Source organism: Lissotriton helveticus, chromosome 10 (genome assembly GCF_964261635.1).
Source record: "Lissotriton helveticus chromosome 10, aLisHel1.1, whole genome shotgun sequence".
Lineage (NCBI taxonomy): Eukaryota > Metazoa > Chordata > Amphibia > Caudata > Salamandridae > Lissotriton > Lissotriton helveticus.
The window spans coordinates 506,579,240-506,593,091 of record NC_136071.1 but is presented as its reverse complement, the minus strand read 5'-3'; the positions used below and the strand labels follow the sequence as shown (position 1 = coordinate 506,593,091).

At 41.6% G+C, this 13,852-nt stretch overlaps 1 protein-coding gene across 2 annotated transcripts in view; it reads right to left on the bottom strand.

Annotated features, from left to right (window-relative positions):
• Positions 1-1,160: 1,160 nt before the first annotated feature.
• The window catches only part of LOC144784313 (ankyrin repeat and fibronectin type-III domain-containing protein 1-like), a 2,450,348-nt gene continuing 2,437,656 nt past the window's right edge, over positions 1,161-13,852 (bottom strand). For both annotated transcript variants that reach the window (XM_078663012.1, XM_078663013.1), the window contains one exon: positions 1,161-4,334. In XM_078663012.1, the coding sequence (XP_078519138.1) occupies positions 4,044-4,334 (291 nt within the window). In that variant the 3' untranslated portion in view covers positions 1,161-4,043. The remainder of the gene's footprint in view (positions 4,335-13,852) is intronic.

The following is a 13,852-nucleotide window of genomic DNA, read 5'->3' as shown; positions in this document are numbered from 1 at the left end:
AATCATCTAGAACACAAATGTCGATACCTAAGGTATTTATAGAAGTTTTTCTACACTTACTCCATGTCAACATTCAAATAACAGTATTGAAAAAATAGGTTAATACATCATTAGGCATTTGTCTCCTAAGTAGTATATAATTAGAGTTAAAATAGTAAATGAATCCTGACGTCCGGCTTGATTTAGAGGTTGGTGAGTGGGTTACTGCATCACAAGTGTAACATGTATCCCACCCACATTCTTACAAATACCTTAAGATATAATTGAGTTGTAACAAGACAGACAGCAATCTGTCCACCCAGTAACCCGTTCCACCAGACTCTAAATCAGGTCCTTAGTGTGAGTGGAACGTGGTTTTGAATAGATTGCCAAATGGATAACTTGTTGATGTAATGTATGCAGATGTTGGGTGTGCGTTAGTTGAATACAGTACATATTTAGGGCATCAACATTTATGTACTAATCATTTTTGTTTTTTAAATTATGACCTAGAACCTAACAATCAAATATCTCGTATGTATGGGTCTTATGAAAAGATTCACTAAATGCTGAGGTAAGAGCACAGTTTCGGGGAACCATGCTCTGATTTTGGACCATCACCAGATAATATTGGGTTTCAAATATGTTGGAGGAAAAGCCTAACTATAATGTGTTGTAACCAGTGTTTTTGGTTGGCTGCTTGACATCTGTCTCAAATCTTTTGAGCCTTTTGATTGGTGACAAGAAGTTACACTTCTACCTCTAGACAGCTGTGCCCATACGGTAAACTTCTGATCAATCAGATTCAAATAACAATATCACTAGTCTAGTAAAGTACAGTGAAAAAGTGCTCATCTTTGATTGCCAAGGTTTACACAAGCACACAATGCTTAGTGCTATACCCTGTTGCAGAACAAGAAAGTTAAAGGTCTAAGTACTAGTTTACCATGAGTTTTAAAAAGATAGCTTTGATTCTGTGTTAGTGCTCATTGAATTGAGAGGCTTTACTATTAGGGAACATTTATTGGAATGAATACAGTGCTGAATGCTCTTTTCTTGACCCACTATCCACTGGTTTTTCAACAACGTCTTCCATGCATTCCCCAATTGCTAATCCCTTCAGAACATATTATTGTGAATGTCCCCAAATTATGTAATATTTTAAACTTTGACAACTCAAATAATACCAAAAATATTTAATGTTTTCACACACTTTGTGGCACCAGTGCCTTGCATTTTCTATCATGTGAAGGATCTTCATTATTAAAAAAGACTTCTAGACTTGATATGTCACAATTTTCTGGAAATGATGAACAATGAGAAAATAATCAGTGGAAGAAGCTATAAGAGGAAGTGAGTTAAGATGGGAGTTGAATATTTAGTAGGCAGAGGGGAGGCAGTCCAGGGACAGGGATAGAGGGTCAGATTTATCATAGTATTGCATTGCACTTGAGTAACCCAGGACGTTGTAAGGTCAATGCAATACTAAATGCAAAGCCACCTTGCGTGGCCCTGTGTTGCTTGGTAAATCTAGAGTAACTCAAGGCAGCGCAAGTCACTGCCTTGTGTTACTCTGTGCTGGGTAGGCACTCCATGGGTGGAGCATGAGTGTTCCCACTGATCCAGAGATATAGCAATATATCCTTTGATTGGCAAATACTGGGAGAACTCTTACTCATTCACTCACCTAAATTACACACATTCAAGCTGTCAGCTGACAGATGCGGAGTGGTGCTGCCATACTAATGGATTTAAGACACTATCAAATGAAGTGCATAAAGGAACCCTGTGATATATCATTCAGGCCTGAGTAGGCAGCATTATACCAACATTGGAGGTTATCCCCTAATGGTGCTGGAGATTCCACCACGAAAGAAGGACAGTGAGGCTAGCTGCTGTTCAAATCTGTATTTCATATTGATCCTTATACAAGGACTTCTGAAAAATATTTTCTGGTGTTGGGAAAAGCATTGAACATTCCCTGAGAAGGAGTTTCAGAATAGAAGTGACGTCTGCACTTTGGTCAAGTTACTTTTTAAGGTATCATCAGAGAGTAATACCTTTAGTCTTGATAAAGATGGTTTACATCAAGATAATACGATTGAAACGCGTCAACACAATAAAACCATAATCCACACAGTGGGCTGCCACATTAGATATTGATTCTCTTTTGTACATCAGGGTCCAGCCCCAACGTTACCTCATACGGATAGGGTCCCTTTATGACAAAGTGTAATGCCTTTTTAATACTCTCATCTAATTGTCTTTGTAATTGAGTCTGTTCATTTGTTTATTTATAGTATGATGTTTTTTGATTTTTAACATAAATATACTATGTATGATTAACTGGTTTTTAATTTGCTACAATTGTTTTATATGCTTTTAATAAATTGATACATAACATTTCTAATATTTTTCTTGTGTACTGGCACACTGCTTTTTCAATTGGTACTGTATCCCCCCAGGATTGAATGTGTGTGATTTAGGTGAGTGAATGAGTAAGAGTTCTTCCAGTATTTGCCAACCAAATGATATATTGTTATTTCCCTAGATTGAACCCTAGTCCTTTGGTGCACAGAGGGGCCCTCTCATTTTTTCAAGAGTTCCCACTGATCCACCCATGGATTGTGGCACATTCCAAGATGTATCAAGACTGGTAAAGCTGTGAGTGCTTCAAAAGGCTGAGACTTCCCAGGGGAGGAACAACAAGGAGAAATATCATTCTGTAGCACACTTAGATAGAGGAAAACACCACAGAGGATTGCTCTTGTGCAGGAAGGTATCGCTTCCTGAACTAAGACAATTCTGCCTGCAACTCAGGCACTATTGCACAATGGCACAAATGTGCATGCAATGGCACTAGGCAGTGGATTGTGGACCAGCACAGGCAGAGAGCAGAAATGCACCATATATTGATAGATATGGCGTATTCCTGCCCTCTCTCTTCCAAACTGTGTTGCGAGAAAAATTGATAAATCTGTCCCTAATGTCTAGGGAACTGCCAGTATTATGACCCTTAAATAGGCTGAACTGAAACTGCAGTGAAAACGAGGGAATATGAAATGTACAGGGGAAGAAGAGAATAGAAAGGGAGAATACTTACAAGGCAATAAGGATCCCATGATTTGTATATTTCATTGCGACACATGGCTGCCAAAGATCACGCAATGCACAGCACAGCATAGTCATGAGAAAGGAGTTCCCAGTAGGTTCTGGCAGCACACCAGTTTTTACTGTGGACCATAACGAGTTCAAAGAATGTTGGCAAACTAACAAACAGGCCTAGTGGCAAGTAAAACATCATGCTTTTGGACAAACAGGGGCCAATTTACACAGTCACTGACAGCAACCAAGAGAAAGAAACAAAACCGAACAGGGGCAGGGAATTCTCATAACACAATTGCAAAGCATAACGTCAAAGTATGGTTGTGTGCTTGGATGGGGCATTTCCAATTAAACAAGCGAATAAAGGGGATTTCAGGGACTTTTCATCTGTCAAGCTGAGTGTCTCTGGCACTCAATATATTTTTTACAGAAAACAAAAATGTTATTCGATGAATTATTTGCAATAAAATATTTCTCAAGGTACAGTGACACAAACACAGTAAACAAAACGATATTCTCTCAACAGGTTTTTTTTCTCATAGTGAATTACTTCATATTCTTCCTTCTGAACATTGGACAAGGGAAACCATTCAGTATCCCCAAAAGTCTCTGTATTTTCATCCTCAGTAAACCCCCAAATGTGAGAAATGTATTGCTTCTTAGAATGTGTCATAATGATTCCTAAATTCCAATTCTGCGACTGTTCTTTCATGTACAAAGTTCTCCATGCTTCTGTGATCCAACCTCATCTTTTGGAGTTTTAAAAATATGTTGATATGTCTTTGGTTAGAAAAACAAAAACAAAAGACCAAAGGAAATGCTCATTTCTCCCGGTGGTCTTTCAAACGGGGGTATCTACTGTAGAAAGTAAACATTTGAGCTGAGCTGTTGGCTCCATGGAAGTTGAGGTTCTTTAGAGTGTTGGCCTCTCCAGTTGATCACTCCGAGGTCCTGGTCCCTCATACGGTTGTTGCAGGCCCATACTGGAAGAGGAGAGGGGAAGTTTCTCGGATGCGAACACTGAACCTGCCCTTCGTCCAGCTGGTCTGTAGTGAGAGGGGCAGGGAGTCGTCTGGCAGCCACTGTTCTTTGTTATTGTCCGAGACAAAGACCAGTGCAAAGTGGTTTAATTGGTCCTCCCCATAGCAGTAGGCCTCTGTAGTTCCCAACATGCCCCTGGAAACGTCATTCATTTCCAGTACCACCAGCTTCACTACCTCCCGGGCTGAAGTTTTGTGGGTCACGTGGAGCTAGAGACACAAAGACAAAGCACAGAGTATGAAATGAAAAACTGAGAGGTTATGGTAATGGATTATTCACAACATCTCTTGTGAGATATGGTTCATCACACTATTGAATATCCCAGGAGATTGGCAGGTAAAATCGAACAGCCAGATTCATAAAGCTTTTCTCCATAAGTAACTGCGATTTACTTCTGGACATTTAGGAATAAGTTAAGAGTAAGTCCCACCTTCTCACAGTAAAATTTTTGTGAATTAGATAATAAAAACTGAATTGAAATGGAACAATTGTATTTGGAGGAAGCCAACAATTTTCAAAGTAATTTCCTAAAGCACTTGTTGCCTGGCATGTTACAGATTTGCCAATAGAATCTACACAAATATGGTAATTCGTTTTGTGACACTAAAGTCACTTGTCGTACAGTATTATTTCCCAAATGTTTCACACATGTAAAGATTAAATAGTTTGGGGAAATATTTTTGAAAGATTGAATATAATATTGGAAAAGTATATTATTGACTCATCAAAGTCAGCAACTTTCAATTTGGAGTCAGCTTTCGAAATGTTTTCATTTGGTAAACAACCGTTTTTGATGCGAGAAGTCCTAACTGCAAAAAAGATTACATACAGTAACTTTGAAAGGAGACAAAAATACCAGGAAAAGCAGTAAACTGGGTATTGTGGCTATCTGCCTCATATCAGTGGGCTACACTGAAGAAGGAAAGGTCTATTCAGTTTTGCAACTACTCTGTTAAGAGTTTTAGATTTGCACGACTAATGAGATTTCAATGTATCCTTGTAGGCATATAAATATTTGTATCAGTGTGTGTAGGCGTGTCTGTGTGCACATCTGCAATGTCGTTTGAGATTTCGTAAATGGTGTCCTATGTGAGGTTATAAGCAGTGCATGACTTGGGTGTGATTTATGGTTAGTCTACCCATCCATAACTGACGAATTGCAGTGTTTTTTAAGTTTTGGTTTGTGAACATATCTGTAATTTAATAGTGTTTTAAGTGAAATTCATAGTGTTTTTTAAAAATATTTTAAGATCTTACTACCAAAGCCAATCACTTCACTTTAATCGTCTATTTTTTAGTTAATATCTGTTTTTTCATCACATGCCACACCCAAAAGTTGATAATATACCACATTCAACAGCTGGCCATAGGCTAGGCCTACCCACTGGGGGTGGTCCACAGGAGAGGGGGAGAGGGTATCCCCCACTGCCAGGTCTTACCTTTTGCCACGCCCCGTGCCCAAGAAGTGGTTGGGGGCCAAAACCCCGTATGTATGGCTTACAGCCCAATCCTATGCGAACAACCAACCTCCCCTATGATTAGCACGTTGGGTGTAGGGCCTTTCAGTAAGAAAGATTAACAAAGAAATATATATATATCGCAACTGAAATTGGTGGTTCTAACAAGAGCCTTTGTACTCTACCCCTGTTGAGGAATCTCCACAAATTTCAGAATACCAGGAGTAATTAAAACATGCAAAGCACCTGCCAGATTCAGTGCACACTCATAACATTTTATTGTGCTAATAGAAAAAATGAAAAACACATTCCTCACTATCAAGATATATCTAACTTTGATTGAGAGATCTTATGAATTTTAATTGAGATACATCTGCAAAACTAGTGTCTTACTGTTAGAGAGTAAAGCATCCTATGGAAATTAAAATGGGAATAATACTTTTTGCACCACTCTCACTCTGGCCCACCCTCCACCCAAGACGTAAATGAATGAAATCTATCACAGCAAACAGAAATCTGCTGACTTTATTAGTTTGTGGCAAATTTCATGCAGTTTTGTTGATCAGTGCCAAAATTATCAAGAAAACAAAAAATGTATTGTCCATGGAAGAGGCGCTACTCCTGCCTCATCTAACATATATATTTATATATGAATTACATAGTTCGGATGTACAAAACTACAAAATTTTGTAGTATAAGCTCCTAAACCCATTCTTCAGAGGACTCATAAACAATGAAAATATTTCATAAATCCCTGTAAAGTATGGCTTTCATGAGTGCCCCAATCCACTGTGCCCAGCTTTGCAGTTGTCTATTGTTTAATTGATATTCTATTCATGAACCGTAACCAAAAACTAAGCATTCTAATTTCAATCAGTTCGAGTTGGTAGCGCATCTTGGCGAGAAAAGCTTAGCTCTCCCTTTCACATGTTAGAATGTGTTTCTTAATAAAGAGAAGGACATATCACGTCTGAAGTTATAGTTAGGTCTGACTTTCCACTAAAAGGCCATTACTTTTAATTTACTAGTAATGTGGGGGCTATTATAAAAATCTCATAAAAACTATCCATAAACATGTTTATGTGATTTGTATTTGTCTGGGAAGGTTTCGTTCATATCCATCAAGCGGCACAAAAGAAGGTGGAGGATAGGTCGATTTTAACTACCATAGGAATATTGCATTACAGACAAAATGGCAGACTGGAATTACACCAATGTGTATATGAAACTTGACCTTTATATTATGGAAAGGCAGTGCCTTTGCTTGGTTTGGTAATACAATGGATGGTTATTCAAGAAATGAGTGTCAGGAAAGTGAGAATTATAGACCTCAAATGGACCTGTCAATGACACATAGAAAGATATCTGGACTACTGATCTGCGCATCTTCTGTGAACAAAAATGTAAACAATTAACCAAATCCACTTGAACCAGGGACTTTTTCTGCCATGGTCCATTTTGGGACCTGAAACTGAAAATCAAGACCACAGGTCATGCGCAGCAGGTGGTGGCCACCCACGACTCTTTGGGCACACAGTCAAAGAGCACAAGAACAGACAGAAAGAGAGGCCCAGAGGGGAGAAAGAGAATGCAGCGTGCTACTGCATGCATAAATGTCAAGACTGACTTAGCCTTATACCTAATGTCTTCTTATTCCCCAAATGTGGACTATTTCCTCTCACGTACACCACACCTTATTCGTGTCCTAAGCACAAAGTGAGATATGACCCCCTGCACAGTAGCATACTTCATCCTCTAATGCTGAAAGGAGCCTTCACATATATGATTGGTATAGCTCGTTTCATATTGTAAACTTTCTTTAATTCAAGAGTCGTGTTACTGTATAATCAAGTAGGATTTGTCTAGAACGCCTTTCTAGTTCATGGGATTGTGAGATTTGTATACCTTTTGATTTCTCCACCCTGCTCTTACAAGCAGGTTCTCGGAATCTACTTGGAAGGGATGGAGGGAAAAATTAAGTGAAGAAAGATGTATTTATTTTGAAAAATGATAGGTCATGTGAAATTACTGACTATAACAGATATGGCACTTTAACCAATTTCAAGGGAAAATTTGCTGAAAACCTTTTATATTACGACCATTTTTCAAAGACCTCCTGGGGACGGTAAGCCCCAGTAACTCCTGTGGAGGGTAAGCATTGTCTGGCACACTACAAAAGTCCTGGAGTTGTTCATTACTGAGAGAGCACAAGTTTGAAAAAAATGTATAAGTACGCCATATTTACAAGCACGTAGTTAGTTAACATGTACTTTGCACCAGAGTGTTTATATTTAGAAGTGAAATACATCGAGTGTCTTATATTCAGTGGTGAAATGCATAGAATGTTTAAGTAGAGTAACAATAATCATAACTGTGTGAGACTAATGTAGAAATGTTTGGGATGAATATGAAAACCTCATGTTCTCATGTTAAAGGAATAATGTAAGAGTTGAATGTAACTCTAAAACCCAGTATTTTGTGTAGGCCTCATGGCAATTCACAAGCAAATCTAAACGTGCTGCTAAAATAATGTGAGACAAGGTTGACATGGTTCTTTCAAAATGTACTATTGAACTTAGGGTTAAAAGTATATGCTTTATAGATGTGTTATTTTAGAAACGTATGCTAGTTAAGAATGTTTGCTGTTTAAATCAAGTCAACGTTTTAGGAGTGCAGGAACCTGCTGCATGTAAATCAAGTAGGCCAGAGCAGATAATGTCATGTAGTTTAAATCGTCATGTGCTCGTTAGAGGAGAGGTCGTGAGGTGTCCAGTATGGAGCTCTGAGAGTGTTTTATGGCCTAAGATATGGTGAAGTCTGGAATTTGAGGCCCACTGCAGGACGAGCTGTATGCAGGTGCGAGGGTCCTAATCAGCTCGAATGAAAGGGACTTTGTTCAGTGGCGCCTTGCGCAGGCCTGTAGGAGTTTCCAGGAATTTCAGGGGGTATCAGCGCACTGAAGAAGCTGCCTGGGAACCAAGGTCAACTTTAACGAGGGTCTTCAAGAGTACCATCATGGAGTTTGCCGCGGAAAGATGTACCACGTGAGGGGCGTCCCAAGGGGCGTTTCTATTGGAAATGTGATTTGGTATTAGGGAAAGTGACCCGGGAGGAGAGCAGAGCAGATGATTTTGGGAGCCTAAGGAAGCGGATGGGTAGGCAGATAGGCTGATCAGGAGAGACCCATTATCAGAGAAGAGACAAAGAGAAGTGCGTGATCTTCTTAGGAAGTCACCACGGCTGACACCTAGAGGGTTAAGATCTTGCTAAGTAGGGATGTCATTTAGTGTAGTGTAGGGACAGACTAACCTTAATTTTCTTTTCTGTAATGACTTTGAGGTTGCAACTTGTATCCATTTTAGCAACCCTGATGGTATTCGAACTTGTACTTATTATTTTGTTCTTCAGACTCAGACTATTCAAGAAGTTCATGTTCATAGTGATACCGATATACCTTTTGAATCTCATTTTGAGAAGTTTGTATCTTCAGTTATCTTTGACTTTATATTAAATCTTTAAAACTTAATTTTGGTCAGTGGTCATTTAGAGTGGTGTAAGTTCTTAAATTGATTGTTTACCTCGAGATTACCTTTTACTCAAGACAGGTACCAACGATTCAGTCGACAGGAAAAGGGATTTGGTAAGATAATTAGTAACCAGTAATCCCGCGTTAGCAGTTGGTAGCAGAGTGAGGATGGTTATCTTCTTGAGGAAGGTAATCTAGAGAGGTTAGTTTACCCCAAGGCCCGAGACGTCGAGAGACGAGCAGCGGAAGAATCGTGTGCCGAAAGGTGCAGACGGTGCGAGAAAAGCAGCAGTATCGGAGAGTGAGTATAAAAAGGGTCATGCGTGAACAGATTGCGGTGTTTTGTGTTGTATTTGTATTGTAATGTCTTGCGGAGTTGAATGCCTGTAGTGTGAAAGAGAGAAGGTTGTGAGCGCGCGCAACCTGGTAAACTGGTAACCTGGTAAACGGGTGTACTGGTGAAATCTTAAGTTCAGGCCAGAGCTTAAGTGGTTTTGGGTGTATCGAACATCCAGGGTAGTTGTCGACCATAGTACGGAGGTCACGAGGTACCATTGACCGCCGTGGATCCAAGATAGGGGGAGTGTAAGAGTGAGTGTATGAGTAACGGACGCTGGTCGAAAGTTACTGCGTGTGAGTAACCTATCGGAGAAGGCGATTGTCTGGAAGTAAACGGAAAGACATCTCGCCAAGTTAGGGTGACAACTACAGAAAGACTGTGGGCGTACAGTCAAAGAAAGGTGATCGCTTGGACGGAAGTAATCATTTTTCAGAGTATGAATGGGATGCGTGCATGACCGAGGAGACGAGCTGAGAAAGGAGGGGAACTGCTGCGAAGGGGGACGGGTGACGTCGGCTAGAGCCGCGCTCTGATTGAGCGGTTGGTGTGACGTTAGCTAGAGCCGCGCTCTGGTTGGGCGGCTAGCGTGACGTCGGAGGAAAGTCGCGTACGGATAGGCCAGTTAGTGAGAACAGCGCTGAGATTGGTGGAATATCATCAGGAAGTAAACAAACGCGGAGAAAAGAGAAATCATGAAGTGTTTTAAGTGTTTGAAAGGGATTTTTAAACGTAAACGAAGTGAACATTATTACGGGGAAGAGGCTCCCCCAGAGGGTACGCCAGCTCATTATATGGCAACGAATGTTGGGCTGCATACGATATTGTGGATTGGGGCTTGGAATAAGCTTACGGAAGGAAATGAGGAAATGCAGTTCCCGAAGTATGGAACGTTTAAGTTAGAGGTGTTACATCGGCTAAAAGCAACCATGTCCTCATTGAAACCCTCTCCCAGACCAACACAGTTTGAGGCTCTTAATGCATGGATTAAGGCTGCACACGACCGAAATTTGAACAGGCGTCAACAAAGGCTGACGCGATCGGTAAGGGCAGTGCGAGATTCCAAATGGGATGAGGAGGAAAAGCGTTGGAGGGTACAGGCTATTGAGGTGGAGAAAATGTATCCGATGAGGGAGGTGTCAGGAGGAGGAAACCTCATGGAAGAAGACGAGGAAAGCGAGTCGGAGGACAATCTGATAAACAGATTGTTGATGGATAGACCACCTCCGAGAGTGGGATTGATAGAAGATAGAGGGCTCGCAAGGGAAGATGGGAATGAGATAGAGGGGTATACACCACTCCCTATATCGGAATGGACACCTAGCAAAGGCGGAGAAACACCTCCAAACAACACTGTACAGAGTGTAGTGGGAAGGTTTGTGGTGCAGAAAACGCCAACCACAGAAAGGGTTGAGTCTGTGGGATTGCCAGACGCTCTTCAAGTGCCTGTTACCATAGGACCCATAGTTTCGATCTATAATTCTGAGAGAGATAGAGGGGAACAACAAAGGCAATTGGATAGGGAAAGGATTGAGATGGAAAGGAGGAATAATGTGACGAATGCATGGAAACAATTACCAGGTTCGGTAACGTGGAACACCCCATTAGACACAACTGTCGGTCCCAATTCAGAACAGGGAGGTCCGAGAGGACCAATGGATCTAAGGGGACCGCGGCCAAGATCTTTTTCAGAGTTAAGAGCTGATTTGAGGGAATGGGACGGGTCCATAGTATCTCCGAGTAACAGGACAAGAACGGAACCAGAGTGGGAAAGCAGGGGAAACGGGACTGTATCTCATTGTGGGGCCAGCGAAAGCAGTCAGGGCCGGGAAGGCCAAAGTCAAGAGAATAGAGGGGATGCAGGTCCTACAAATCAGAGAGAACAGTCGGAACAAAATACTAGGATTGTAGAATGTGAGGAAATGTCCCGTCTCTGGGGGAACGGAGGAGATGAGGCGGTACGGAATTTCCAGAATAGGTTTAGGTGCCTTCATCATACCCTTGGGGAAGACGTTCAACATTGGAGAAAGGAGAACAGCGATAGGTCCCGCCGCGCCTCGAATACTCAGGAAGCACAGGGAAGTAGGGAAGAAAGAGGGAGTAATAGAACCTCTTATCCTCAATCCCGTGAAACTAGCCAGGATGGAGAGAGAGAGGCTGGGAGGCATGAAGGAGTGTTTCACCACCCACCCCGAGAAGATGGAAAGGCATGGGACTTAGAGAGATGGGAACAGGGGAGGACTCCCTATAATTCACCAATACCTAAACGTAGATCTCGGAGCTGGGATGGGAGAGATGCAGATGGAGGAGCTAAATTGAGTGTCTTGAAAGCTGAAATAAAGGCAAAAAGGCTTGATGTTACCAGTTTAAAATCAGATGTTGATGAGATAATAGATGGAACATTGCCTTTGGAGAGGATAGAATTGTATGAACAGGATGAGTTATTGTTCATGGCAAAGGATATTACTAGGAAAGCTAGAACGGTTCATGAAAAACTGACTGATTTGGCAGACAAGTATGCCGTGGATTTGTCTAGGACAAGGGCATTGCAGAGCAACCACAGATTACAGTACGCAGACCAAGATCTAGATGAGAAGAGAACTGCTGGATTAAAAACACACATAAGAGAGTTGGTAACAGGGATAAGAGTGTGGAGAGAACTGGATAAATGGGAAGAAAGGTGGTCGAAAAAGGGTACAGTTAGGCGAAGTACAAATGTGATGACCCCTGAGGGAAGGGTAATGCAGATGGAGGCATTCCCTTTGCGAGAAATATCAAATGGAAATTATGTACATGTGCCCTGGAGTAGAGGAGACTTAGCCGCATTTACCAACTCATTTCCGAAGTTACGGGACAACCCAGTCGAGTGGTATAAGCAGGTAGAGAGGTTTGTTAAAATTTCGAAAGTACTGTGGATAGATTTGAACACGTTGTTTGACATCGTGGTCCCATCTGATTTGTGGACCCCTTGTAAGACTAGTGTCGAATGGCCAAATGCTGAACCATTGAGAGATGTTCGAACAAATGGACCATCTGAGATTGTCATGCGAAAGTATGAAAGGGTAATAGCATGGCTGAAAGATAAGGTACCACCACAGGATATAGATTGGGTAAAAATAGACCGAACAAGGCAGGAACCCAAGGAGACAGTTCACGAGTTTTATGAAAGATTGTTGAAAACATTCAAGCAATACAGTGGACTAGATGTAATGGATCCCAAAGACATAGGGCAGTTCGTGTCAAAGTTTGTATTGGGGTTGAGACCTGATATTTGTCTGATGATACAGCAACATTTAATCTGTTGGCAGAACAAACCACTAGATGAGATTTTACGATATGCGAGGTACTGCAGTGACGAGATAGATTCTAAAGCCAAGAATCTAAAGGAGAAATTGATGGTGGTGCAAATGCAGTCCGCTGGGAAGGGTGGCCAGCAGAAGCAGGGGATGGGACGAAAACCAAATGGTCAGAACAAAGATAATGAAGAAGGGCAGAGACCTAGGATAGACTTTGCCACTTTAAAGAAAACGACAAAGTGTCATCTGTGTCACCAGGTGGGGCATTGGCGACGCGAGTGTCCCTTTAACCCTGAAAACGGTGAGCAAGAAGTAGAAGAGCAGGTCCAAGAAGACCCAGTGCAAAAAGTGACAGTCCCAAGCAGTAAGGTGGCCAAAGGGGGGACTTCGGCTCCACGGGCCCAATTCCCACAGCCACCGAAGATAGCAGCTGGAGGAAAGGTCTTTAAACAAATGCCTCTGTTTATCGAGGAAGAAAAATGTTATTACATTGATCCATTGACAGGACAACGGGTGAGCAGTGAAGAGGACTGTACCCTCGGGGCAGTTCTAGAAGTGGATCAGAGGGGGCCATTTGTTGAGGCAGAAGTGGCAGGGTGTCCCACTACATTCTTAGTGGACACTGGGGCTACTCGTTCGACTCTGAGATCAGCGGTAGTTCCAGACTTGCCAATGTCAGGGGAAACAATTCAAGTGGTAGGAGTCGCAAATAAAAGAATGACTAGTCCCTTGACAGAACCAGTGTCTGTGAAAATTGGAAACCACATGAACGAACATCAGTTTGTGGTTTGTGACTCGAGTCCGGTATGTCTGTTAGGTAGGGATTTGTTATGCAAATTGAATTGCACCATATACTGCACCCCACAAGGAGTGGAGGTACAGACTACCGACGATGATGCTACCTTTAAGGTGGCCAATTCAAAATTCTGTGTAGAACTATATCCTACTCTGACTGTAGAAGATCTTCCACAAGACTTAAGAGATGCAGTGGCGTCAGAGGTGTGGGATTTCACAGGAGAAGATATAGGATTGATTAAAGGGGTAGAACCGGTAAAAATTCTGGTAAAACCAAATGTTGAGTTTCCAAGAACGCCTCAATACAAATTGTCCC